The sequence below is a fragment of the Ornithorhynchus anatinus genome, chromosome X1 (genome assembly GCF_004115215.2).
Source record: "Ornithorhynchus anatinus isolate Pmale09 chromosome X1, mOrnAna1.pri.v4, whole genome shotgun sequence".
Taxonomy (NCBI): domain Eukaryota; kingdom Metazoa; phylum Chordata; class Mammalia; order Monotremata; family Ornithorhynchidae; genus Ornithorhynchus; species Ornithorhynchus anatinus.
The window spans coordinates 102,637,216-102,664,370 of record NC_041749.1 but is presented as its reverse complement, the minus strand read 5'-3'; the positions used below and the strand labels follow the sequence as shown (position 1 = coordinate 102,664,370).

The window sequence follows — 27,155 nt, the reverse complement described above, 5'->3', positions numbered from 1 at the left end:
AATGAAATGTTATTCACAGATTAGTGACCAACTGCCTCTCCTCTCTGCTGAGAATATGAGAAAAAGGTTTAAATTGAAGCAGGAGAGATTTAGTTTAGATATAAGGAGCAGCTTCTCACCTCTAGATTGAATTGTCTGTCTTGCTTCCTCGAGAGCTTTATCAGGAGAACAGGCTCACATTTCTGTGGAATTTTTTGAGTACAGGGGCAGGGGGATTAAATACACAAACTTCTCATGTCCCTTCTTGCCCAAACATTTCTCTACAATGAGCCTGAAGGAAAAGCCTTGTCTTGGGACCAAAGAGGACTTGTGGTACTTTGGTAGCGAAGGATACTCTCGTTAGGACTCTTCAGTTTGGAATGACAAAGATGTAGCCTAGTGGAAAGAGCACAGGTCTGAGAGTCAGAGGATCTGAGTTCTAATCCCTGTGCCGCCATTTGCTGCATGACCTTGGGCAAGTCACTTCACTTCTCTGGCCCTCAGTTACCTCATCTATAAAATGGGGATTAAGACTGTGAGCCCCATGTGGGACATGAACTGTGTCCAACCAGATTATCTTGTATCTACCCCAGTGCTTGCTTAGTACCACGCCTGGCCCATAGTAAGTGCTTAAATATTTTTTTTTTAAAAAAAAGGGCTGAGAGGCAACGCGATGGAGGCCTACAAAATCACAAAGGAAGTTGGCAGGCAAACATAGAATTGCTGTTCACCAAACCCGAAGACACCTGTCGAAGCTGGGAGGTGCAGACTCAAAACAAACGGGGAAACGGCCTCATTCAGCAGGTGGCCAACAGGTCGAATCCATTCCTCCCTGAAAGTTGTGCAGACCAAAAGTATTAACAAGGTCAAGAGGGGTTCAGATAAATTCACAGACGAGAGCTCCATAAAGCATTATTGAAGGACAAGTTAGTAGGCATGTAGAGGATAAAGCTAGGTAGGTTATGGGGGGGGGGGGGGAAGGGTGTGTGTGTGTGTGTGTGTGTGTGTGAATATATATATATATATGTATATCCTGAAACCTAAGAAAGGAAGTCAAGAAGGGCAACCAGCACATGGTTCTTCTAACCACCTTGGTACCGCAATCAGCAAGGGCATTCTGAGCTATAGTAATCATTGATCTTACCTAGGAGTGGTATTTCTTACATTCATATTATGTTATGTTGTCTTCTGGAATTGTATTATTCTCTCAGATGGATACTTTGTTGAAAATGTTTTAAAAAGTCAATGTTCAAATATGAATTTAGATATGATTTGTTTTATTTAAAAAAGTTAAAATCATCATTTGTGGTTGTTCAAATCTCTGGGCTTCTGGCATCAACTGTGTTCTTCACCCTTTTGAAATCTGCAGTTGGTCATCAATGCCGCTTTGGGTTTTGACACATTCGTCGTCATGAGGCATGGCCTGAAGAAACCGAAAGAGCAGAGTATTGGGAATGAAGGCCTCACCCAGCCTTCCGGCTCTGCTGATCTCCTGGGTTCATCACTCTTTTCCAACATCCCTGGCTACAAACTTGGCTGCTACTTTTGCAATGATGTGGTGGCACCTGGAGATGTAAGTAGTGACTTGTCAAGCTAACTGTGCTTTCCTGAGTATCTCTCTCTTGCTCTTCTGTGTTTGCTGTAGAGAATGGAGTGTTTTCTGAAACCTTTTTAAACACTGACAAAGATCTTAGTTCCAATGCTTAGTACAGGGATCTGCACCATATGTGCTCAATAAATACCATGATAGATTTAAAGAGCTAAATGCCCTACTGCTCCAGAAAGTGGTTATATCTCAGCATGTTCTTAGAGTGAGAATGGAATTCTCACCTTGAACTAAGTGGTGCGCCGTTATACAGAATTGTCCTTTGCACTGGAGAAAAAATTACTGACTGGGAAGTTCACCTCTGGGGGTGTGTGTGTCTGAAAAGACACACAGACCCGGCCACATTGGGCATTCAAAAGGCTGTCCTTTGTGTTGTTGCTTTTATTGTTTGCAGATCCAGGGGGTATTTTCTCTTTTGCCACTCTGTCTCTCATCGTCTACAAAGCATTTTTGCTCAAAGAGAGCTACTCTCTTCTTTATGGCAGTGCTTCATGCTGGTCTCTCCTCAGCAGCTGACTCCTAGTATTCAGCCTGAGGTGCAGCATTCCCTGAGGTTTGTTTTATCAGTCCTTAAAACCCTTCCTCTGCCCTTCCCCAATTTCACTTCTTCATAAAGCAGCATGGTCTAGTGGATAGAGTGCGAGCCTGAGAGTCGGAAGGTCATGGGTTCTAATCCCGGTTCTGCTGCTCGTCTGCTGGGTGATTTGCCCAAGGTCACTTAACTTCTCTGGGCCTCAGTTCCCTCATCTGTAAAATGGGATTAAGACTGTGAGCCCTATGTGGGACAGGGACTCAGTTGTCTTGTATCTCCCCCAGAGCTTAGAACAGTGCCTGGCACATAGTAAGCACTTAATAAATACCCTTATTTTGATTATAAAGCAGCTGTTTGGGCATCTTGTTGTTCATTCTCTTCACAGGCCCCACCTAGTGTAGCTAGCTGTACTGAGGTCAGCATAGCTTCGATGCCAGGAGGCTGACAACGATATTGAACGTGACCCGTAGGTGATGCTGATGGAACCGCTCAAGGAGCCGGATGTGTTGCCTGTGTGGGGAGTCCACTCCGCAGGGGCCACATCGAGACTGTTAGACAATAAGCTCTTTGTGGACAGGAAACATGTCTACCGGCTCTGTTGTAGTCTACTCTCCCAAGCACTTAGCACAGTGCTCTGCACACAGTAAGTGCTCAAAAGATGCCATCGGTTGATGGAGTCCAGGACTCACAGTCTTACAGAAGGCTGGGCAGCATTACAGCCCTGGTAGACCTTTAGTTTGGTCTGGATCCTGACACCATGCTGCAGGATGTGCTGGCTTTTTTGATTCTGTTTTCTAATTCCCCAGTGGTCACTGAGTCATTGGTCAGCATGTTTCCCAGTTAACAGAATTCTGTCACACCATTTAGCTCGGGGATGCCAATAGGAATTTTGGATTGTCTATGTAGGGGTCGTCATAGGGAGGGTCGGGGGGAAGTGTCCCTGATTCAGGCTGGTACAGCACTTGAGTGTTCTTCAGAATTATCAACAGCCTGTAGCACCTGGCTGATTTGATAGAGCAGTGTTTGAAAGATGCTCCCAGTCTGTTGAAATGAAAGAGTTTTCCGGAGGTGTGAAAGTGTATTCTAAAACCTGTATCCAGGTGTCTTTTAACATGGCTGGCTAGAATAGGTTTGAACAGGACCGGGCCCACTCCACCTCCCTACTTTTCTCCATTAGCAGTGGAGAATGGCTCAGGCAGGGCACCCTCGACTCTGACTCAGCCAGCCACGCCATCACGAAGTCGTCTCAGAATCTGATGAACTTTTCAGGGTTGCCAAATTCACTTGGTGATTTTCAGAGCCCAGGTTTAATGATGGCATCAAATGCTTGAGTAAGGTCTATGAAAACTATTGTGCATTCATGGTACAATAAGCCATATGTACACAAATAGAAGCCATTATACGAAACTCTGAAGGGAAAGCAGCTGGAACGCGATTCCTGGCTATTCTGAATGGGGTTTTGTGCTGGAGTCAAGATTTGGCAGAATAATCACTCATCCTTGAGGAAAATTTGCATAGAAGAGCAGGACTTATCAGGTGGGTAATGAACCGCTGTTTCTGTTTAGTCAACCAGAGACCGGACCCTGGACCAACAGTGTACAGTCAGCCGGCCAGGATTAGCCATGATCGCTGGAGCCCTGGCAGTAGAGCTGATGGTTTCTGTTTTACAACATCCAGAGGGGTGAGTGGTCCATTTGGATTTAAAAAAAAAAATTGGGGGCAACTAAAATATTGCTGTAGACAGTTCAAAAATCATATTTCCTCAGGGTGTAAAGTGAGGATCAATTCTTCCAAACTGGTATTTCTGAGTGTTTTGTTCCCTCCTCCATCTTCTTGGGAACACAGATGAGGCCAACCTGAGGAAATACTCTATCTCATCTCCCTTCAGATTAAGGCCAAGACAGTTTTCCTCAGTGAGCATTTGGATTCGGAAGCCAACCTTCCATTTAGCCAATGCTGATTAATGTGTTAAAGCAGTCAGCTGCTCATGTTGTTCTCTGCCTTTATCTTGGGTTAAGACTGGCCTTATAGAACAGCTCCTGTGAGCCTCAGTATGTGCGGCATAAATTTGGGAAGGAGTCACTGAGAACTCATCTCCAATCAGCACCCTCCCACCTTTTCCTCCTTTCTTTTTTCTTGGAGAAAAGAACATAGTCTATTGAGAAAATTGAAACCATCAGGCGTGATCTCCCTAAATTTGCCCTTGCTCCTCTCCAGTCCCTCCCTCATCCCGCCCCTTTTTCAACTCTCCCATCTTTCCCAGAAGTGTCTCAAGAGAAGCTTTTCTGCCTCCTCTCAAAATCCACCTCCACACCTGCGCCACCTACCCCATCCCTTCGCACCATATCAAAACGCTTGCCTTCTCCCTTCTTCCCTCCAAGACTGCCATCTTCAACTGTTCACTCTCCAATAGCGTTTCCCCCACTGCTTTCAAACACTCCACGGTTCCCTCAAGGTATCGCCCCATCATCCTCCTACCACTCCTCTCCAAATTCTTTGTCAATTGTCTATACCCACTGCCTCCTCTTCCTCTTCTTCAATTCTCTCCTTGACCCCTCCAATCTGGCTTCCACCCTCTTCACTCCACAGAACCCACTCTCTCAGAGGTCACCAATGGTCTCCTTCTTGCCAAATCCGAAGGCCTCAAGTCCATCCTAATCTGCCTCGACCGCTCAGCTGCCTTTGACACTATGGACCATCCCCTCCTTCTGGATGCTACCTCGGCTTCACTGACACTGTTCTCTCCTGGTTTTCCTCCTATCTCTCTGGCTGCTCATTCTGTCTCTTTCAGGCTCCTCCTCTGCCTTCCAGTCCCTAACTGTGGGACTCCTTCAAGGCTCAGTTCTGGGTCCCCTCCTGTTCTCCATCTGCACCCTCTCCCTGGGAGAACTCATTCGCTCCCATGGCTTCAACTGCCATCTCTTTGCGAATGGTTCCCAAATCTACCTCTCCAACCCTGATCTCTCTCCTCTGGAGTTTCGCCTGCCTTTAGGACATCTCTACTTGGATGTCCTGCTGACACCTCAAACTCAACGTGTCGGAAGCAGAACTCCTCATCTTCCCACCCAAACTCTGTCCTCCCTGTGACGTTCCTATCTCTTTAGACACCACCATCCTTCCTGTCTCACAGGCCCTTAATCTTGGCGTTATCCTTGACTCAGCTCTCTCATTCAATGCACATATTCAATCTGTCATTATATCTTGTTGGTTCAACCTTCACAACAGCTCTAAAATCCACCCTTTCCTCTCCAATCTGCTACCACATTAATCCAAGCACTTATCCTAACCCACCTTGATTACTGCATCAGCCTCCTTGCTGACCTCCCTGGCTTCTGTCTCTCCCCACTCCAGTCCATATTTTGCTCTGCTGCCTGGATTATTTCTCTACAAAGCTGTTGAGTCCATGTTTCCCCACTCCTCAAGAACTTCCGGTGGTTGCCTATCTACCTCTGCATCAAATAGAAACTCCTTACCATAGGCTTTAAAGCACAAAATCACCTTGCCCCCTCCTACCTTACCTTGCTGCTTTTCGACTACAATCCAGCTCTTAGAGTTCACTCCTCTACTCACTGTACCTCAGTCTCATTTATCTCGCTGCTGACGTCTCACTGATGTCTTGTCTCCTGCCTGGAATGCCCTCCCCTTCAAATCTGACTGACCATCACTCTCCCTACCATCAAAGCCTTATTAAAACCACATCTCCTCCAAGAGGCCTTCCCTGTCTAGGCCCTCATTTTCTCTTCTCCCATTCCTTTCTGTGTCTCCCTTGCACTGGTTTGCACCCTGTATTCACCTGTCCCTCAGCCCAACAGCACTTATGTACATATCCATAATTTGTTTATATTAATGTCTGTCTCCCCCTCTAGACTGTAAGCACATTATGGGCAGGGAACATATGTCCCAACTCCATTACATTGTACTCAAGACCTTAGTACAGTGCTCTGCACACAGTCAGTTCTCAATGCGTTTGATTGATTGGAGCATTTTCAATCAATCAGTGGCACTTATTGAGGACTGACTGTGTGCAGAGGACAGTACTAAGCGCTTGGGTAAGCACGTTCACTGCCCACTTAAGAGGCCCAGGATTAAATGTGCCCTTTCCTAAGACTGAACTTCTCGTTTTCACCAAAGTCGGCTCTGGCTCAAGAGGAATCTGCTTTATACAAAGTCACATGACTTTTGAAGCCGTTTCCTCCCAAACACTGCCAAGGAAGGTGCATGATGATTGCCTTTGTTAATCCCTCGTGACCCTCTGCCACTCTCTTTTTACAGTCGGCGCAATAAAAGTGTATTTCTGAATGTTCCAGTCTCTAGATTTTGAGCTCGTCATGGGCAGGGAATGGGTCTACCAACTCTATTACGTTGTTATATTGTACTTGCCCAAGCGCTTCGTATAGTGCTCTGCACACAGTAAATGCGCAATAAATACCAGTGATTGATTGAATGTTTCCTTTCCTCAGGGGCTATGCTGTTGCTAGTAGCAGTGATGACCGCATGAATGAACCTCCCACTTCGCTCGGACTTGTGCCCCATCAGGTTAGTGATTTGATGGCTCCTTAAGGATGTGGTGGTGGTGATAGTAGTAGTGGAAATAGTAGTTATTAAACACTTATGTTCAGAGCAGTTTACTAAGCACTGGGAAAAAAAATTACGTGGATGAGAATATGAGTGTCTGGCCTACAAGGGGCTCACAGTTTAAGAGGGAGGGAGAACCTGTACTGAAGTGACTTGCCCCAGGTCACTCGGCAGGCAAGTGGCAGAGCCAGGATTAGGACCCAGGTCCTCTAACTCCCAGTGCTCTTTCCATTATTCATTCATTCATTCACGCAATCTTATTAAGTACTTACTGTGTGCAGAGCACTGTACTAAGCACTTGAGAAAGTACAATACAAAAATAAAGAGCGACAGTCCCTGCCCACGACAAGGTCGCAGTCTCGGGGGGAGGGGGGCGAGAGATAGACATCAATACAAATAAACAGACATCAATATAAATAAATAAAATTACAGATATATACATAAGTGCTGTGGTGGGGGAAGATGGGGGAAGAACAAAGGGAGCAAGACCGGGTGATGCAGAAGGGATTGGGAGATGAGGAAAAGTGAGGCTTAGTCTGGGAAGCCCTCTTGGAGGAGATGTGCCTTCAGTTAGGCTCTGAAGTGGGGGAGAGTAATTATCTGGCGGATTTGAGGAGGGAGGGTGTTCCAGGCCAGTGGTAGGACGTGGGGCAGGGGTCGGTGGCGAGACAGTCAAGATCGAGGCGCAGTAAGAAGGTTAGCACCAGAGGAGCGAAGTGTGTGAGCTGGGTTATAGTAGGAGAGAAGTGAGGTAAAGTAGGAGGGGGCAAGGTAATGGAGCACTTCAAAAGCAATGGTGAGGAGTTTTTATTTGATATGGAGGTGGATAGGCAACCACTGGAGTTTTTTCGAGGAGTGGGGTGACGTGCCCTGAACGTTTTTATACAAAAATGATCTGGGCAGCAGAGTGAAGTATGGACCGGAGTGGGGAGAGCCAGGAGGCTGGGAGGAGAGCAAGGAGGCTGATGCAGTAATCTAGGCGGGATAGGATGAGTGATTGTATTAATGTGGTAACAGTTTGGATGGAGAGGAAAGGGAGGACTTTAGCGATGTGAAGGTGGGACTGACAGGACTTGCTGACGGATTGAATATGTGGGTTGAGTGAGAGAGAGGAGTCAAGGACAATTTCAAGGTTACGGGCTTGTGAGACAGGAAGGATGGTGGTGCTGTCTACAGTGACAGGAAAGTCCAGGAGATGATAGGGTTTGGGTGGGAAGATAAGACAGGTTAAGTTTGAGGTGACGGGAGGACATCCGAGTAGAGATGTCTTGAAGGCAGGAGTAGATGCGAGCCTGGAGAGAGGGAAAGAGATCAGGGGAGGAGATGTAGACTTGAGTATCATCTGCATAGAGATGGTAGTTGAATCCGTGGGAGCGATACTGGGAGCCCTTTGTGGGACAGGAATTGTGTCCTATCCCATGCTTTTGTATCTACTCCAGTGCTTAGTATGGTGCTTGACACATGGTAAGCACTTAACAAATGCGATAACTATTCTTGTTTGGTTTTGTCCAGCATAGTCCTCTTCCCTGCACTGTCATGACTACTCACCTGAAACTTAGGTCCCTCTGCTCCTGTTGGGGGTTGAGAGGCTGAGGAGAGAGAAGGCTGCTGGGAGTTCCAGAGTGCAGTTTGTGAAGGAGACAGAGTGTCTTTATGTCCACCTAGAAGACTTCACTTGACTTTTGGAGGATAAAGATTTGGAAAAAAAGAATTCAGAAAAACAACTCCCTGGCACCCCGCTTCCCCCCACCCCCACTCGCATCCTCCAGCACACTTCATTTTAACTTTTCTTAGAAACTCTATCCTTGTTGCCTCAAGGTTTGGTCTGAAGTGTCCCCTTCTCCCCGCTCTCATGCCCCAAACCCAGACCCTTCACACACTCACAGAAAAATACTTACTGGAACCAAAGGAGTGGAGCAGTAGACAAGTGGAGGTAAAAAAAAAAAAAAAAAAAGTGTAACAGCTCTAGCTGAAGCTACTTCCACAGCTCCCTGAAATTTGTGAAGTAGCTCAACAAAGGTAGGAACGGCTGTTACCCTAATAATCCCACCTTGCCATAAAGGCCTTATCCTTGAACAGTACTGTGAAAATACCCCCAAAATGATTTAGGTTCCGGTGGAAACCTCTGTTCTAGTGAATTCGACCCCAGCTTCTTAACTAAAACACAGATTGGGTTAAGGCAGTCATTCTTGGCCTGCTGTGTGACTTTGAGCAAGTCACGTAACTTCTCGGTGCTTCAGTTACCTCATCCGCAAAATGGGGATTAAGACTGAGAGCCCCATGTGAGACGGGAACTGGGTCCAACCTGATTAGCGTGTCTCTATTCCAGCACTTAGTAAAGTGTCTGGCACCGAGTGAGCGCTAAACAAATACCGTAGAAAAAATTTAGCCACTAAACTAATGTAGTTGACCTGTCTCATGTCACTACTCAGTCCTCCCATGCTTAGAGATCAAGAACATGGTGGAGTGAGTGGAGTTGATGCTTGCATTTCTCCCTCCTGATTTATTCATTCATTCTGTGGTATTCATTGAACACTTTCTGTGTGCAGAGTGCTATACTAAGGGCTTGAGAGAATGCAGTTCAGTAGAGTTGGTAGACATGATCCCTGATCACAGGGAGCTTAAAGTGTTCTGGACACAGGTATATCAAGGAATATGGTTGCCAAAGGTGAGCTTCCTTTTTAATAATAATAATAGTAATTATGGTATTTGTTAAGCAGCAGCGTGGCTCAGTGGAAAGAGCACGGGCTTTGGAGTCAGAGGTCATGAGTTTGAATCCCAGCTCTGCCACTTGTCAGCTGTGTGACTGTGGGCAAGTCACTTCACTTCTCTGTGCCTCAGTTACCTCATCTGTAAAATGGGGATTAAGACTGTGAGCCCCACGTGGGACAACCTGATTACCCTGTATCTCCCCCAGCGCTTAGAACAGTGCTCTGCACATAGTAAGCGCTTAACAAATACCAACATTATTATTACAAGGTAATCAGGTTGTCCCACGTGGAGCTCACAGTCTCAATCCCCATTTTACAGATGAGGTAACTGTGGCACAGAGAAGTTAAGTGAATTGCCCATGGTCACACAGCAGACAAGTGACAGACCCGGGATTAGAACCCATGACCCCTGAGTCCCAAGCCTGTGCTCTTGCCATAAGGCCACACTGCTCTGATACATCTCATTCATAGCTCTGAAAGTTTGCTCCAAACCACCCTCCGCATTTCCACATGAATCGCTCTCCTTTATGGATTGTGACCTTGACAGGTGCCCTTTACCTTCTGCAGCCTTCTGACAGAGGTGAATATGGTGTTGATTCAATTTTCAGGTATATGCTGCTGCACTGTTTTCCTTCCTCCTGCCTTTTTTTAGTAAATTACTGCCATTACAGCCTTCTCTTCATGGAGTCTAGAGGGCAGAAAAGTACCTTTAAAGTAGATGTCAAATGTAAAATGCAAAAAATTTTGTTTATAAGGGTCTCTGACAACTAATCCTGCTTACTGTTATGTGTCCCATTGAGCAACACTCTTGTCAGCCATTCACTCCCTTGCCTATGTCCTTTTACCACCCAACTCTAAAACTTCTGAAAGATTACTGTGGTTGTTGGCCATTGCTTCATTTGGCCTTTTCGAAGCCTGCAAACTCTGCAGCCATATATGGAAAAAGCATTAGTCCTTGTGTGATTACTTGCTTACATTATTGCAAGTTTGGAGCATTTATTTTTAGCTGTGCTCTAAAAAGAAAGTGGATAAAGAACTTTCTAACTTAATCAGCCCTTTGTGTCTACAGTTTGGCTTGGGAACTTTTTTTTTGAAGTGGCCAGAGTGTCAGTTGATGCAACAATGTTTTGATGAGAGTGAGATCATTTCTACAATAACATTTCATTGTGTCACAAACCCTGATGCATATTCAGCACTTTTTTGTCATCTTCCCTGGAGCTCGGAGACAAATGGTTTCCTGTCGGAGAGGAGCCTGCTTTTCTCTATTATGTAAATATTCATAATTTACTTGTATTAATGTCTGTCTCCCCTTCTAGACTGTAAGCCCAATGCGTGCAGGGGAAGGTGTCTACCAGCTCTGTTATATTGTACTCTCCCAAGGGCTTAGGACAGTGCTCTGCACACAGTAAGTGCTCAGTGAATAAGATTGATCGATTCTCTCCTGGCGGATGGGTTGTGAGGGGAGAATCACTTTGGGTCTTTGATTTGCTCTCTCACCAAAGAAGGGAGCGGTAGTGGAGTAGGCCTGCAGAAATAAGAAGGACTGAGTCAGGAGTTCCCCATCATCACTCACTGGACAACTCTGAGAAAGTTGCTTAATTTCTCTGGGCTGCGATTTCCCCTCTGGGCCACCCAGAGTTGTTCTGAGGGTGGGCCAGGTCATGTGTACATGATAAATCACTTTCTCGCTCCCTAGGGCTGCTTGAAGAGCTTATAAAAGAGCAAGATTGCCCTCTAGAGATCAAGAGTCCATTGTTTCAGAAAGTCATTATTCTGTTTTGAGAGAACTTGTCAGTAGGTAAGGCATTCTGGAAACTTCTTACCTGGGAAACACTGTGGCCTAGTGCAAAAAGCCCGGGCCTGAGAGTCAGAGGGCCTGGGTTCTAATCCTGACTCTGCCACTTGCCTGCTGGGGGATCTTGGGCAAGCCCCTTCGCTTTTCTGGGCCTCAATTTCCTCATCTGTTAAATGGGGCCTCAATACCTGTCTTCCCTCCCACATAGACTGTGAACCCCATGTGGGACAACCTGATTTCATGGCCTAGTGGATAGACCACAGACCTGGGAGTCAGAAGGTCATGGGTTCTAATCCCGGCTCCGCCACTTGTCTGGTGTGTGACCTTGAGCAGGTCACTTCTCTTCTCAAGGCCTCGGTTACCTCATCTGTAAAATGGGGATCAAGACTCTGAGCCCCATGTGGGACAAGAACTGGGTCCAACCTGATTTGCTGGTATCCACCCCAGCGCTTAGCATGGTACCTGGTGCATAGTAAGTGCTTAGCAAATGCCAGAATTATTATTATCATTAACTAATATCTACCCTCCAGTGCGTAGTACATTGTTCGCATATAGTAAGTGCTTAACAAACGCCACCTTTGAAAAGAAACTTAGGTGTCCACTAAGAGAATTCAAATTCACCAGACTTCAACTCTCCTGAAGTCCCGCTTCCTCTGGAAATTTTCCCCAGTCAATTTCTACCAATCAATTAGTGGCATTTACTGAGCACTTACTGTGTGGCGAGCCCTATACTAAGCGCTTGGGAGAGTACAATACAACAGAGTTGGTAGACACGCTCACTTCCCGTAGGTCATGTCAGCCACAATCCTTAGCACTTACATATGTTGAGATCCGTGTACCCTACTGATTCATTCACTTTTTTCTTTGTGTATTCATCTTTCCATACTTCCATTGTTATCAGTTGTCATTTTCTTCCTTCTCCTCCCACTCTAGATAAATACTTTGTGGCTGCCCATCTTCCCGCTTGGATTGTCATCTTCTCTCCCAAGCACTTAGTATAGTGCTCTGCACATTGTAAATACTCAGGAAAGGCTATTGATTGGTTGACTTGCTGTGTAGGGCCATCGTGCATGCAGGGAGTTAAAATGCAGATCAGTCCCCTGAAATTTATAGCCCCGCAGTTTACGGGTGGAGATTGAGAAGCAGCGTGGCTCAGTGGAAAGAGCACGGGCTTTGGAGTCAGAGGTCATGGGTTCAAATCCCGGCTCGGCCACTAGTCAGCTGTGTGACTTTGGGCAAGTCACTTAACTTCTCGGTGCCTTAGTTACCTCATCTGTAAAATGGGGATTAAGACTGTGAGCCCCACGTGGGACAACCTGATTCCCCTGTATCTACCCCAGCGCTTAGAACAGTGCTCGGCACATAGTAAGCGCTGAACATTTCCTCAACATTATTATTGAGGAAGCTCCTGAATATAGTTTAAAATAGGGATTGATAAACCAGCTTTGCTGAAGATTCCTACTCTATCTTGTACTCTCCCAAGCACTTAGTACAATGTTCTGCACACAGTAAGCGCTCAATAAAAACAGTTGATTGATTGATAAATCTCCCCTTTTCAAAGCAATTCTGGAAAGAGGTTAATTGGGTCATGGGAGGCAGTAGCCTAGTGGAAGGGGCATGGAACTGGGAGTCAGGAGACCCCGGTTCTTCTGGTCTTAGCTTAGTACAGTGCTTGGTACTTAAGCGCTTAACAAATGCCACAATTACAATGATTATCGTTTTTATAGTTAAGTTCTTAATAAATAGCAGTATTGTTGTTATTGAGTTCCAAAGGAATTATCCAGTGACCTATCACCCTTCAAGGGACTCCTCCTGAAATTTGGCCAGTGCAGTTTCTGCCCTCTTGCTCATATGGGGTTGTGATCTTTGGATTCTGGCGTCATGGCTCGTTTGCAGTGTGGTCCACTGGGGGTGTGCGTGGAAGGGGCAGTTCGGCTGAGCCAGCGGCTTTCTAGGTAGAGGTTTTGGGGGTTTTATGAAGAAGCAGGCGTCTCCACAGTGATCGCAGTGGCAGAGGAGCCTGTGGACCAGGCTTGTGCCTCTGGGGGAGCCCAGAAGCAAGTGGGTGAAGTCACAGGCCCCACTTGGAGGGTCTGGTATAGGTAGGATGGTGGATGTAGCACAAGGGATGATAGGGGGAGGCGGGAGAAAGCTTGGCTTGTTTCTTCTCCGATCTGACCCGCCTCCTCTATGTAAATCCATCCAAAGAATCCAGTCCTCTGTCCCAAGTAGACTCTTTCTCAGTTCTGCCCAGGGGTGAAAAATTGGGGGCTCTTAGGGTCAGGGGTTAGCCCCAGTGGCAAACCCTATGTGATTCCTCTTATCCCGGGTGTGACATCTTGAAACCTGACATTGTGTAGCATTTGCCAGACACCAGCCCTTCACATGCCAAATTTTTAGTACTAAATGTTACAGCCAAATGCTCTGCTCCCGAAAGTAAGGTTTTTGCTGATCTAACAGACCACACTGTACTTTCTAGCTCAAGGCCAAAGTTGAGCTGTTCCACATTTTCTGAGCTGCATGTGAGCTTCACCCTTTACAAAAAAAAAGTGCTTATGTGAGCCATTTTTTATCAAGTTATTCAGAAATCAGTGTGAAATTCCTAGGCGACAGAGTTTATCCTTGACCCTCTGAGAAGGATCTAGACTTGATTATGGCAGTGAAATAAGATTTTAAAAGTTACACTAGTCCTAATACTGACAAATGTGTTTTTGAGAATGCTCATTATTAGATATTAAATTAGATATTAAATCAATCAGTGGAATTTATTGAGCGCTTACTATGTGCAGAGCACTATACTGAGTGCTTCACTCAGTATTGTTTTAATGGGAAATAAGGGAATGCACTCTGACTCCCCCCTACCAAACTCCCCATTGCCATCCATATATACATGCATACTGTGTACATTCTTGAAATCTGGTGTAAACAAATGTCAGTATGACGTGCTTCTTGGATGCTGCAGTGGTGCTGAAGGCTGAAATACCATAAAAGAAAAATACACAAAATTCAACCCCCACAGAAATCCATAGTGTGTATGACCACAACACCTCAAGTCACTGTGATCTCTTTCTCTTTCTTCATTTCCGAATCTTCAGTATTTGTGAACTTTCAGCGTTTGGGAGTGAAATTAGCAGTATAGAGACCACTTTTCTGTGAGGAGAAACTACTGTAATTGTATGCAGACCTGTTCCTATTACAAACTGTTAAAAGGGTTTTTCTCTTTGGAATATAAAACATACCGAAGAGCATCATGTAAGGTAACTTTGTTTTGTTGAGAAGGTCTCTAATTTTTGTTTTCCCGAAGCTCTAGCAATCATTCGATCAATAGCCTCCATTGAGCACTTACTCTGTGCAGAACACTTTAGGTAAGCACTTGGCAAAGTCCAACAGAGTTTTTTGACACGATGCTTGTCCTCGAGGAGCTTACGATCCAGTTGGGGTGATAGATGGTAAAAAAATTGTGAAAAGCCGGGGGACATAGGCTTTGCGCCCCGTTTTCACTGCGGCAGTGGACTGCATTGGGCTGCTGTTCTGGGCCCTTAGGGGCCGCCCTCCCTGCCCCACACCCCAGCACTTCCCCCAGCACTGAACACCTGCTCACTGCCAAACACACACTGGAACACCCGCGGCCTGTTTAGGTTAAAGGAATTTTTGTTTTGAGTCTCAGCTCTTGGCCGTTGGTTTGTGGCTCCGCAGTACTTTAATAGTAATAGTAGGATTTATCGAATGCCTCCTGGGTTCATTGCACTGTTCTCCTTGCTTGGGCAGCACAAAGCAAGCAAGTGATGCATTCCCTGTCTACAAGGAAGAGATCGACATAAAAGTATTTAGAAATAGAGTGATTGTTATATTTGTTAAAGAGCTTACTATGTGCCAAGCACTGTTCTAAGCACAGGGGGTAGATACAGGGTTATCAGGTTGGACGTGGTCCCTGTCCCGTATGGGGCTCCCAGTCTAAGTAGGAGGGAACACACCTTTCATTGCATTTGAAGTGGTTATTATATCGGAGACGTTAAACGTTTGCCTGAAAACTCAGTTCCCCCGCTTTCCGACCCCACCTTTCTGCTCCCTTGTTTCCCCCGTGGAGTTTGTAATCATTCATCCTGATGCCATTAGATCTCAAGGCTGGGTACAAGAAGTAATAGTATCAGTAGTGGGAGGAGGAGGAGGATCAAAATCAATAATTGAACGTACAATCGAATCAATGTAAATACATTTAAGTGCTAAGGATGAATGTAAGTAGGTACCCAAGCGCTAGAGACGACTGATGGAGTTATCTGACTTGGGATGCTGAGTTTTAATCAGGGCAGGCATGTTAGAATTGGGGGCTGTGGTCTGACCGATTTGCAGTCGGCCGGAGGTCCAAGCTGGGGGACTAGCACGAGCTAGAGGATGGAGGCGGGAGAGTTGAGAGCGAGGGGCAGTTTGAAGGTCAACATGAGACTTGGCCATCCCTGCTGAATATTATCTGCACAGCTGTTTGCTTTTGCTAGTTATCTTGCACAGAGTTCAGGAGGTTTAGGAAGGGAGACGGGGGAGAGTGAGAGAGAAAATATGAGAGAAGAGAAACTGGGAATGGAAAGTTACCTTGAACACTGTAGAAGGCCGAGTCCTGGGATGGTGTAACACTCTAATACTTGACCGAGGCAGATGATGTGTGGCCTGATCCCAACTGTCTCCCAATTTTCCCACCCCTGGTAACTTAGCACTGGGTCAGAGATATAGTTTCTGAAACGGCTACTTCGAAACGGTAAGCATTGTTCTTTTGCCGGAGATTCATTATGAAATAGCAAAAATCTGAAGTTTGGCAGTGAATTTGATAAATTCTGCCACCTTCAGCCAAGATTTATCTTCCGCTTGAGTTTAGTATGCTCTCTCCAAATTCTGAAAGGGTCAAGAGAAGGGTTGTGAAAGTGAGCGACCCAGTCTTGTCAGAAATGCCCCAGTGCTAGGATACAGGAACGATAATGGATGGCAATTGGGCTCAAGTTATGGAATTAATAATAGTAATAACAACTGTGGTATTTAAGCACTTACTATGTGCCAAGCACCATACTAAGCACCGGGTAGGTACAACACAATCAGATCAGACGCAGTTCCTGTCCTACTTGGGGCTCGAAATCTAAGCAGGAGAGGGAACGGGTATTGAATTTCCATTTTACACATGAGGAAACTGAGGCCCAGAGAAGTGAAGTGATCCCTCCAGGGTCTCACAGCAGGCAAGTGGTAGACCTGGGGTTAAAATTCAGATCCTCTGGCTCCCGGGCCCATGCTCTTTCCACTAGGCCATGCTGCTTGTTAATTGAAGTTGAAGGAGTAAGAGGTCTCTACACGGATACCAACTTGATTGAGATGGATGATTTCCCTGCACACGTGGGCTTGGCTTTTTGGGGTTAAGGCCATTAGCCACACTCCTACAGCTTTTGGGCTGGGGAGGCAGCGGTAGCTAGCCCAGCCTGCCCCCTTGAAGCCAAGAAGGGCCTGAAGATGGAGCAAACATCTTGTTCCCGTCTCTTGGCCCCTGCTGACAGAACACGGTCCCTGGCGCCCAGTCCTGCCACCCGAAGGTCCCTGCTATCCCCACCGGGCTCCAGAGCCAGGCCTGGGGCTCCTCTCGCCCCTGGGCTCGGTGCCCGTTGGGACAGAGCCGCCCGGCGCGGAACAGCGTCCACGCACCTTCCCACCCTGGTGCCTCCATCACCGTGGCCCGCAGCTGTGGCCACCCACAAGCAACAGCGGCTCCTGCTCTGCTGGCCTGGCCTGGGTTGGCCCTGGAACTGCTTCCGCTTGGCCGAGGACAGCAGCCGGGGGCGGATGACCGGCACCGGGCCAGGAAGGAGCGCAAAGGCTGTCTTTTCTCCACAGAGCTAAAGCAGCCTCCACAGCGGCCCTGAGCAGCTCGTTCTCACCGACTCGGTGGCCGGGGGAAGAGGAACCTTTGGCCCGGCCCCATGGCCCAGTGAGGACAAGAGAAGCAGGAGCAGAGGGGGAGGAGAGAGCGTGGGAGAGAGGGCAAGTTTATTCATTGAGCACCTATTGTGCTCAGAGCCCTGTACTGAGTACTTGGAAGAATTCAAAAGAAGTAAGAGACACAGTCTCAAGTGCCCTCTTTCCCTTCCTCTGCCGTCCCCCTCTTTTTCTTTCCTTCTTTCCCCTTCCCTCAGTCAATCAATGGTATTTATTGCATGTTTTCTAGAGGCAGAGAACTGTACCAAACACTGTGCTGTGGGCGAGTACAGTAGCATTGGTAGGCACGATGCCTGCCTCCAAGGAGCTTACAAGCCTCCTCTTTCTTCTCCTTCTCCCTCTCTCCCCCCTTTTCCTAACCCTCTTTTCTGCCGCCACTCCTCATTCTCCTCTTTCCCCTCCCCCCATTTTCTCTCTTTCTTTCCCTTTTTCATTCCCTCAATGCTCTGCCACAAGTTGCCTCCCCCCGCGCCCCCCCCCCCCCCCCCCGGCTCAAAATGAAAAGTTGGTACCCTTTTGTGGGAGGGAGAGGGGGAGAGAGAGAGAGAATGAATGTGTGTGTGTGCCTGCATGCATTTATATGAGAGTGTTTAGCCTTGTGTTACCATTAAAAATAGACCTGGGGCCTGCTTTTAAGCTGCTTATTCAATGTTCCCTGCAGTGCCTAGCATCTTGTAGACCTGTACTAGAGTTGGATGATTTTTTAGAGTGACTATTCTGTGACAAAGTGGATGCCTTTTAGCTAGATATAGAATATGAGCTGGTGAAAATCCAAACATCTCTGTAGCCCTCTCGTTTGGAGTACCCCAGGGCCTTTTTCTCTGGTTGAGTGCTGTCTCTGTAGACGCTATTACACTCCAGTTTGTGAAATGACAGAGTCCCCATTCCTTGTTGTTTAAAACCACACCGAGCCACAGAGCATTTTTCCCAGAAGACTGTGCTGAGGAGCAGGCTTCAAAAGCTCACTCATGTCTCTCTCTGTTCTACATATGATTTGCAAAACACTTAGTACAGTGTGCACAGCAAGTACTCAATTACTATTGATTGAAAACTCTAAATTCCTCCATCCTCGTGGAGGAAACAGTGGTTTCATTGAAGTCTGTGACTGACAATCAAATGTGAAAGGGTAAATGTGATAGAGAAGCTCAGTGGCCTTATGGAAAAACCCCGGGCCTGGGAGTCAGAGGACCTGAGTTCTAGTCCCGATTTCCACTTATCTGTTGTGTAACCTCGGGCAAGTCACTTCACTTTTCTGATCCTCAGTTTCCTCAACTATAGCACTGGGATTAAAACCTACTCCCTCCTACTTAGACTTTGATCCCCACAAGGGCGTTTCTGAACCTTTAAATGGCAACCAGGCTACTTCTGTTAGAAAGAAACTATGGTAAACATTTGTTTTTTCATAGGGACGTTATGGGAGTAAATTCAGCATCTTAGCAAGACAACTAGCAGTTCAGAGGTACTTGGTGGTTTCCGACTCCTCCAGCTAAACGAAATGTCTTTGCTCTCGAGCTTTCAAACAGTTTTACTGTGTGCACCCCTGATTCTCATTATTTATCATCCTCTGTTGGCATTGTGTGTTCATGTTTTGCTGATCCAGGCACTCTCCCTCTGAAATGTCTCTCTGCCCCAGAGGTCGAGGGCAGCCTGTGCAACTGTTTCGAAGCGGTCAGTAGGTTGGTGCGAAGTGTGGCTCTGAAAGTCTTGTTTATCCTTTTCTCCAAGATTCACCGGGATCATTTCTTCTAAATCGTGTCATTTCTGCCAAATGTCAGCCCACCTTCTGATTGCAGATTAAATTTATGCCCTCATTCTGGCTGGCCTGACTCCTTCCATTGCAGTTGTTCCTCTTCTCTTTACCATTTAGGGTATTGCCTTCCCAGTAGCACAGTACACCAAGTGGATATTTGCTGGGAACCTAGGAAAAATAATTAGGCACAGAAGAGAGGGTCTTCTGGAACTCATTTATAGAGCTCTGAAAAGCTGTTCAATATTAATAATGTTGGTATCTGTTAAGCGCTTATTATGTGCCAAGCACTGTTCTAAGTGCTGGGGTAGATACAAGGTAATCAGGTTGTCCCACGGGGGGCTCCCAGTCTTCATCCCCATTTTACAGATGAGGTAACTGAGGCACAGAGAAGTTAAGTGACTTGACCAAGGTCACACAGCTGACAGGTGGCAGAGCTGGGATTACAACCCACGATCTCTGATTCCCAAGCCTGGGCTCTTTCCACTAAGCCACGCTGCTTTTCATATTAGGACGACCGTGGAGTCTTCTTCACACATGAGACCTGCCTGGGTCCTCTGTTTAGCACTGGCACCCGTGCCCTGCCCACACTGGCAAAGGTAGTCCACCTAAACTTGGCTGCAGATACCTGCGGGCTGGTTAAGTTGTGATTACTGCAGGTCTCTCAACAGCGGAGGCCGGACAGTTGCCTGTGTTCAGTCTCCCTGTATAGAGTGATGCAGGCCAGGGTTTTGGAGTCAGGGCTCATGAGTTCGAATCCCAGCTCTGCCACTTGTCAGTTGTGTAACTGTGGGCAAGTCACTTAACTTCTCTGTGCCTCAGTGACCTCATCTGTAAAATGGGGATTAAGACTGTGAGGCCCACGTGGGACAACCTGATTCCCCTGTGTCTACCCCAGCGCTTAGAACAGTGCTCTGCACATAGTAAGCGCTTAACAAATACCAACATTATTAAAGCAGGCGTGGGTGGGGATGGGCCTGGAGGAGGTGAAGGTGGGAAAGATGGGGGAAAGAAGACAACCCCAGGGCAGGAAATGACGCATCCCCCACAATGACTTGAGCCTTGAGCGAGTTGTCTATACCCGCTGTCTCCATTTCCTCTCCTCCAAATACCATCTTACCTCACCTCACTGCTTTCCTACTACAATCCAGCCTGCACACTTTTGCTCCTCTAATGGCACCATACCTCGATCTCCTCTATCTTGCCGCTGACCTCTCACCCACATCTTGGCTCTGGCCTGGAACACCCTCGCTCTAAATATCCGACAGACGATCACTTTCCCCACCTTTAAAGCCTTTTTGAAGGCACATCTCTTCCAAGAGGCTTTTCCCGACTAGGCCCTCATTTCTTCTTCTCCCACTCCCTTCTGCATTGCCCTTGAGCTTGGATTTGCACCCTTTGTTCACCCCTCCCTCAGCCCCACAGCACTTATGTCCATATCCAAAACCCATTTATTTATATTAATGTTTGCCTCCCCCTCTAGACAAGCTCATTATGTGCAGGGAACATATCTACTAAGTCTATTATATTGTACTCTCCCAGGCTATTAGTACAGTACCCTGCACACAGTAAGCGCTCAGTAAGTTACCTGGGACATCACAGCAACCGTGGCCTCAGTTTCAGGGTTCTGCAGTGGAGTTTGCCTGTACCCCCACATGCTAACTCTTGGCTGCAGGCACCTACAGATTCATTCATTCATATTTATTGAGCACTTACTGTGTGCAGAGCTCTGTTCTCAGTGTTTGGTAGAGTGCTTGAGAGAAGCACGTGGCCTAGTGGATGGAGCACAGGCCTGGGAGTCAGAAGGACCTGGGTTCTAATCCCGGTTCCACTTCGCGTCTGCTCTGTCACCTTGGGCAAGTCGCTTCACTTCTCTAGGCGTCAGTTACCTCATCTGTAAAATGGGGATGAAAACTGTGAGCCCCATGTGGTTGATTAGCTTATATCTACCCCAATGCTTAGTATAGTGCCTGGCACATAGTAAGCGCTTAACAAATACCAGAAGATGAATACCAAATAAGAGTTGGTGGACATGTTCCCTGCCCATAAGGAGTTTACAATCTAGATGGGGATACAGACATTACAATCAATTTTGGATATGTGTGTGTGTGTGTGTGTGTGTGTGTGTGTATATAGATATATATATACTTTGAAGATGGGAAGAGTGATAGATGGTCTGTCAGCTACAAAGTGGGAGGGAGTTCCAGGCCAGAGGTACAATTAAAAAAAAAATATGTGGGTGAGGGGTCGGCAGTGAGGTACAAGGAATAGGTTGGCAGTAGAGGAGTGAAGTGTTTGTGCTGAGTTATAGTAGGAAAACAACAAGGTAAGATAGGGGGCAAGGTGATTTATTGCTTTAAAGCCAGTGGTAAGGAGTTTCTGTTTGTGGAGGAGTGGGGGAACATGGACTGAAAAGATTTTTAGAAAAATGATCTGGGCAGCAGAGTGAAGTATGGACTGGAGTAGGGAGAGGCAGGAGGCAGGGAGATCAACAAGGAGGTTGATTAAAGTGGTCAAGGCAGGATAGGCTAAGTGCTTGGATAAGCAGAGTAGCAGTTTGGATGGAGACGAAAGGGGATTTTAGTGATTTTGTGAAGATACAACTGACAGGATTTAGTGACAGATTGAATAAGTGGACTGAGTGAGAGAGATGCATTGAGGATAACACTAACTTGTGTGGTGAGACAGGGAAGATGGTGGTGCTGTCTACAGTGATGGGAAAGTCCGGAGGACGACAGGGTTTGGGTAGAAGGATAAGGAGTTCTATTTAGTTTGACCTATCCATGGGTCATCCAAGTAGAGATGCTCCAAAAGCAGGAGGAAATGTGAGACTGCAGAGAAAGAGGGAGATCAGGACTAAAGGTGCAGATTTGGAAATCATGCACATATCGATGGTTGTTGAAGTTATGGGAGCAAATGAGTTCTCCAAGGGAGTGGGTGTAGATAAGAGAATAGAAGGGGACCCAGAACTGTGCCCTAAGGGACTCCTGCAGGTAGGGAGGTGGTGGGGAGCAGCAAAGGAGCCTGTGAAAGAGACTGAGAATGAGCGACCAGTGAGATGGGGGAGAACCAGGAGGGTCCAGTGTCAGTGAATACGAGGTTGGATACTATTTCCAGGAGAAGGGGTGGTCGGCAGTGTTGAAGGCAGCTGAGAGTTCCAGGAGAATTAAGATGGAGTAGAGGCCATTGGATTTGGCAAGAAGGAGGTCATTGGTGACCTTTGAAAAGGCAGTTTCCATGGAGTGAAGGGGGTGGAAGCCAGATTAGAGGGGGTCAAGGGAAGAATTGGAGGAGAGAAACTGGAGGCAGTGGGTGTCGACAACTCTCTCAAGGAGTTTGGAAAAGAGTGGTAGGTGGGAGATGGGGCAGTAACTGGAGGGAGCTGGGGATCAAGGGAGGGTTTTTTTTAAGGAAAGGGGTTACATGAGCATATTTGAAAGCAGTGGGGAAGGAGAATTTGGAGAGTGAACAGTTGATGATAATCAGGGAGGGGAGAAAGGAGGGGGCAAGTGCTTTGATTAGGTGCAGGTGAAGGGGGTAGATTTTGAGAGGAGGTGAGAGATGGCTTAGGTACTGCTGAGCAAGATGGAGAGAGTCGAAAACGGGGCAGGAGGAGGGACACGTATGAATTGCAGCTTAACCCTATTTTCAGAACCTGTTGCGTTCTTACTCAAATCTCTGGATAGAGCCATCTCTGAAGGGAGAGCTTAGCTCAAATTCCCGAATTTTTGTCTTGAATTGAGAAAGTTAGTCTAATGCACTGAATAGATTTAGGCTCCAGGTGGTGCTGTTCCCCAACTGTTTAACAGCTTTTAATAGTCCGCTTCCTGTATTTTTTCCCCCGGTAAGCCAACATAGACAAATAAACTTTACATAGAAATAAACATTGAGGCCATTGAACTACAGTACTATCGTGCTGATTAAGATTGTACGTTTGAATATATTCACTGTGGCCTTGATTTTATTTATCTTTCGTAGAGGCAAATCTTAGAACTGTGGAATCTGGCCCATTCTGATTTAAAGGTCCAAACTTAACTTGCCCTTTGGAAATATGTGCACTCCTCGGTATGTGATGGTTTGTTTTCATTTTCAGATACGAGGATTTCTGTCCCGATTTGATAACGTCCTTCCCGTCAGCCTGGCCTTTGACAAGTGTACTGCCTGTTCTTCCAAAGTAAGAAAATGAAATTTCTTCTAGACTGTGATTGATTTGTAGAGGTGCATTAGCTTGTGCTTGACCTTTGTAACATGCATTACCAGGAAGATACCTGAAGCCCAATTTTCAAGGCCCATTCTTGGAGTCTGCTGAACAAATTGTGGCAGATTGCTTTTCCCCCTACTCCCCATCTCCCTCCTGGCAACAAATTGATTGAACCAAAAGAGAGGCAACCTGATGAAAGCTTGCTTGTGGATCCAGGGCTAGTTCATTTAGAAACATTTTCAGGTCCTGGGTTAGTGCCAGGAAATGGAGCCTGGCTGCAGTCTGAATCCCACTGGGTGTGACTTCTGTCAGCCATTTTGTGTTGTACTCTGGTTGGGCGAGGGGTCACCCAGCGGGTCGCCTCCCTATTATCACTCTAGCATCCAGAGAATGAGAAATGAAAACTAAACAGGTTAGGCACTGGGTAGGCAGCTAATATAATGATTCTTTCACTTGGAAATCTCCATAAAACATGTCTAAAAATAGAGTTGGGGCAGTGGCATTGTAGCAGAAGTCATCTGTGGGGTTTCAAGATTTCAGTCATAGAAATCTTTAATAGTCTTTGGGAGACAGTATGTGTTTAAGTGTATATACTCAGTTTTCTTTCAGGAATCATTTTTAATCTTATAACACTGTGTGATTTTAACCCAAGTTTTCTATACTTTTGGCAGTTGTCTGAAAAACGTTTCCATGTGAGTGTTAACCAAATTAGAGATTGGGTGGGGATTGTGAATTATTTCATCTGGAGTCATTAACCTGGTTGTTATTTTAGCCCAACCATGATTTTCCGAAGATGAGTGAGTGAGGGGATTGTCTTCAGGGTACATACTGTAAGTGTGGGAGATGAGGAGAGGGTAACCTCAGGGCTCAAAGGGGCAGTGGTCCAGCCCAAGTAGGAAGGTGCTTAAGTAAACGAGGACCTGAGAAGGGAATGCAATTGCCATGGACCAAGCAGGGGTGGGCTTCAGCGGTCTCCCTTTCTCCCCCTCCCCCCAAGAGAAAACCTCCAGGTTCGGGGTTTAACCAGATTTCCATATAAGATCACGCAGATTGGAGTTGAGGAGCAGTGGATTTTTCCCCACATCAGGGTGACCAAATGTCTGAGTGGCCCCGTTTTCCAGTGAAATCTTCCTGGAAAGCTTGCTTGCAGCACCTACCTTCATCTAGCTCTGCGTAATTAATTGCGTGTATCTTGGGAGTTTTCCCCGTCTTTGAGGGTGTCTCCATCTTTGTCCTTACCTTTTTTTTTTCTGAAGCCATGCAGTACAAAGAGGCATGGTCTTGACAAAGATCCTTCAGTGGAGTCTGTAGTTGGTTTCTAATTGGCAAACATGTGACTGCAATAAATTCAGTGGAGGTTAGGGGCCCACAGATTCCCTGCAGACTTTTTTTTTCCACTTTCTACACTTCAGACCATGAGGCAGAAATTTCCAGTTGCCACTTGTAACTACTACTATATCTTCCACCTTGCCATTGTATAGTTTCTTTAAAGGTAGCTAATACCCTCACTATTCAGGACTGCAAAGTACTCCACCGGACTGTTCCCCTCTAGATGTGCCCATCCAGCGCTTAGAACAGTGCTTGGCCCATAGTAAGCGCTTAACAAACACCATCATCATCATTATTATTATTTTACCACAGCGTTTCCTATAGGGTGCCCTTATACTCACCGAATGATTGAGCAAATAGGTCACCAATGAACCCGATTGGATTCATTTCATCCCTAAATGATTGGACGATGGTAACCCTATTTTTTTTTTTTTTGTGCGGGCTGCCTCCCTTACTTTATGGGGATAAAAGCAGTTGAGTTTTCTTTCAATCCGATGCAACCAATCTCTAATATTGTCTTTCTTCTGTATTTACAGAAGGTTCAGAAATAAAGTCAAACCCAGACCTGTTGAGGTCCTGTTTGGTCTTGAAGTAGAGAAGGTTCACCATTTCTGTCTTTCACACTTGTAGTAGTAAGCAGTAAATTAAATCCAGGTATCACTTTTTTGTTAACAAAATTATTTCCTCTTGGTGGTCATTCTAAAAGAGTCCTGTTTTACATAAACATGCTTGACGCTTTAATACAAACTGACTTGGATTTTAGCAGCTGTGCTATTCCCAGAGAGATCACTTTTCATGTGGTTGGGGTATTAAATTTCTTTTGTGCTGAAAAGGTTGCTTCATTGGTGCACGTATTTCCTTACAGTAGAAACACAGCATTTATTTACTTGGCTAACTTTTCCTTTATTAGCATAGGAGAATGTCATTCTCTATTATCTGCAAACCTGATACTAATACTTTGAAATGCCAAATCCAATTACATTTTCATCTTCGTTCTGCATGTGAATTTTTTTTCTTAATGCATACTTTGCACAGTATTTTTCATCCTGAGTCACACCATAGTTGTCATTGCTTCAAGATGATTCTTCTGGGCTATAAATGCCTTGCATTAAATCCCTTCTTGACATTCATGAACATTTTTTCCCCCCTTGGTCGTTTTCACTTTTTCTGCTTCTGGGTTGTACAACTGGTCTCACATGGTGAGTTAGCATCCCTGAGTTTTATCTTAAAAAAACAACACTCTCAATGTTAAAATGCTCTGAGAGCAGGTTGGGGGGGGGGGGGGGGTGGGGGGGGGTAGAACAAACCATTAACTAAAGTGTCTAAAATTTATCTTTCCATTGTGATGAAGAGTATAGACTTTTCTGGTTGGTGTTTTTTCTTTTTCTTTCTCTTTTTTCTTCCCTTTTCTTTCTTTCTTTTCCACTGGGAGGAAAACCCACACTGAACTATCCTTTCTCCTACCTGATTCCATTTTGGCTCTTTGCCCAACTAACACTTTCATCAGCTCCATGAAGAAGACATGCAAGGATCTGGACACTTTCATTACTGGCCACTTATCAGCATTATGCAATGGTAGCCGACAACTTTCAAACTTACTCAGCTTTTACTCTCTTCAAAACAAGCCCATGATCCATATATAAATATATATATACATATATATATATATATTCTGGTTTCCAGGCATCCCTCATTTGAGGGCCTCAGATGAAAGAACCTGAGTTAACCTCCTGCCTGTCTCCTGTGCCGTGCCCCCCCCCCCCAATTCATTAATTCATTCAATAGTATTTATTGAACGCTTACTATGTGCAGAGCACTGTACTAAGCGCTTGGAATGAACAAGTCGGCAACAGATAGAGACAGTCCCTGCTGTTTGGCGGGCTTACAGTCTAATCGGGAGAGACAGACAAGAACAATGGCAATAAATAGAGTCAAGGGGAAGAACATCTTGTAAAAACAATGGCAACTAAATAGAAGCCCCGGCCACTCTGTGCCCAGGGCACCGAATTGCCCAGGATTACCGAGGTAACCCTACATCGAACAAGTAAACCAAACCAGCACCCTGAGATGCAGCCAGGATTGCTAAAACATTCTCTCCCAGTATTTTACTTCTTTCAATGAAAACATTTTCCAGAATGTGTGGAGGTTTTTTTGTTTTCCCATATTCTAAAAGGTGCCTGTCAGTGCTCCCTTCACACTACAAAGAACAAATCCAGCTCCCTCATAGTACTTCACTAGCAATAATCTTGTTCCCAGGACCCAGGAACTTGCCTGGAAACTTTTTGGTGGATACTCAGAGTTTTGGGGGAGGAGAGTCCCTAAGGAGCTTGCTTGAGAAGTGTTCCTGGCCTTGTTACACAGTTGTTTCCACTATAACCTTTGTCTGCGATAATGGAGGAACTGGCTCTTAAAATAAGAGGAGCGCGGCAGCTTCTGGTCCTGGTTTGCATACCATATGGGGACCTGACCACTGCAGAGATGGAAGCTGATGTGCCATGAAAAACAATTGTGCGATTTTAATTAGTGATTAGAAATCTTAATAACGTACCCCATCAACTCTGTGGTGGTAAACGAGGTAAGTTGTGTTTAAACCGGAGGGCACTAATTTTGTTGATTGGTGATGGTTTGTTACTGGCCTTATTTGTTACTGGCCATGTCATCTGTCTCAAACTGTGGTAAATTATGCTTTCATGTTGGTCAAAATACCAGCCTG

General features: G+C 46.0%; 1 protein-coding gene across 3 annotated transcripts in view; it reads left to right on the top strand.

Moving 5' to 3' along the window:
* The window catches only part of ATG7 (autophagy related 7), a 269,588-nt gene that overhangs the window by 56,447 nt on the left and 185,986 nt on the right, over window positions 1-27,155 (top strand). For all 3 annotated transcript variants that reach the window (XM_029050795.2, XM_029050794.2, XM_029050793.2), the window contains 4 exons: window positions 1,349-1,552; window positions 3,683-3,798; window positions 6,578-6,653; window positions 23,006-23,086. In XM_029050795.2, coding sequence (XP_028906628.1) covers window positions 1,349-1,552; window positions 3,683-3,798; window positions 6,578-6,653; window positions 23,006-23,086 — 477 coding nt within the window. The remainder of the gene's footprint in view (window positions 1-1,348; window positions 1,553-3,682; window positions 3,799-6,577; window positions 6,654-23,005; window positions 23,087-27,155) is intronic.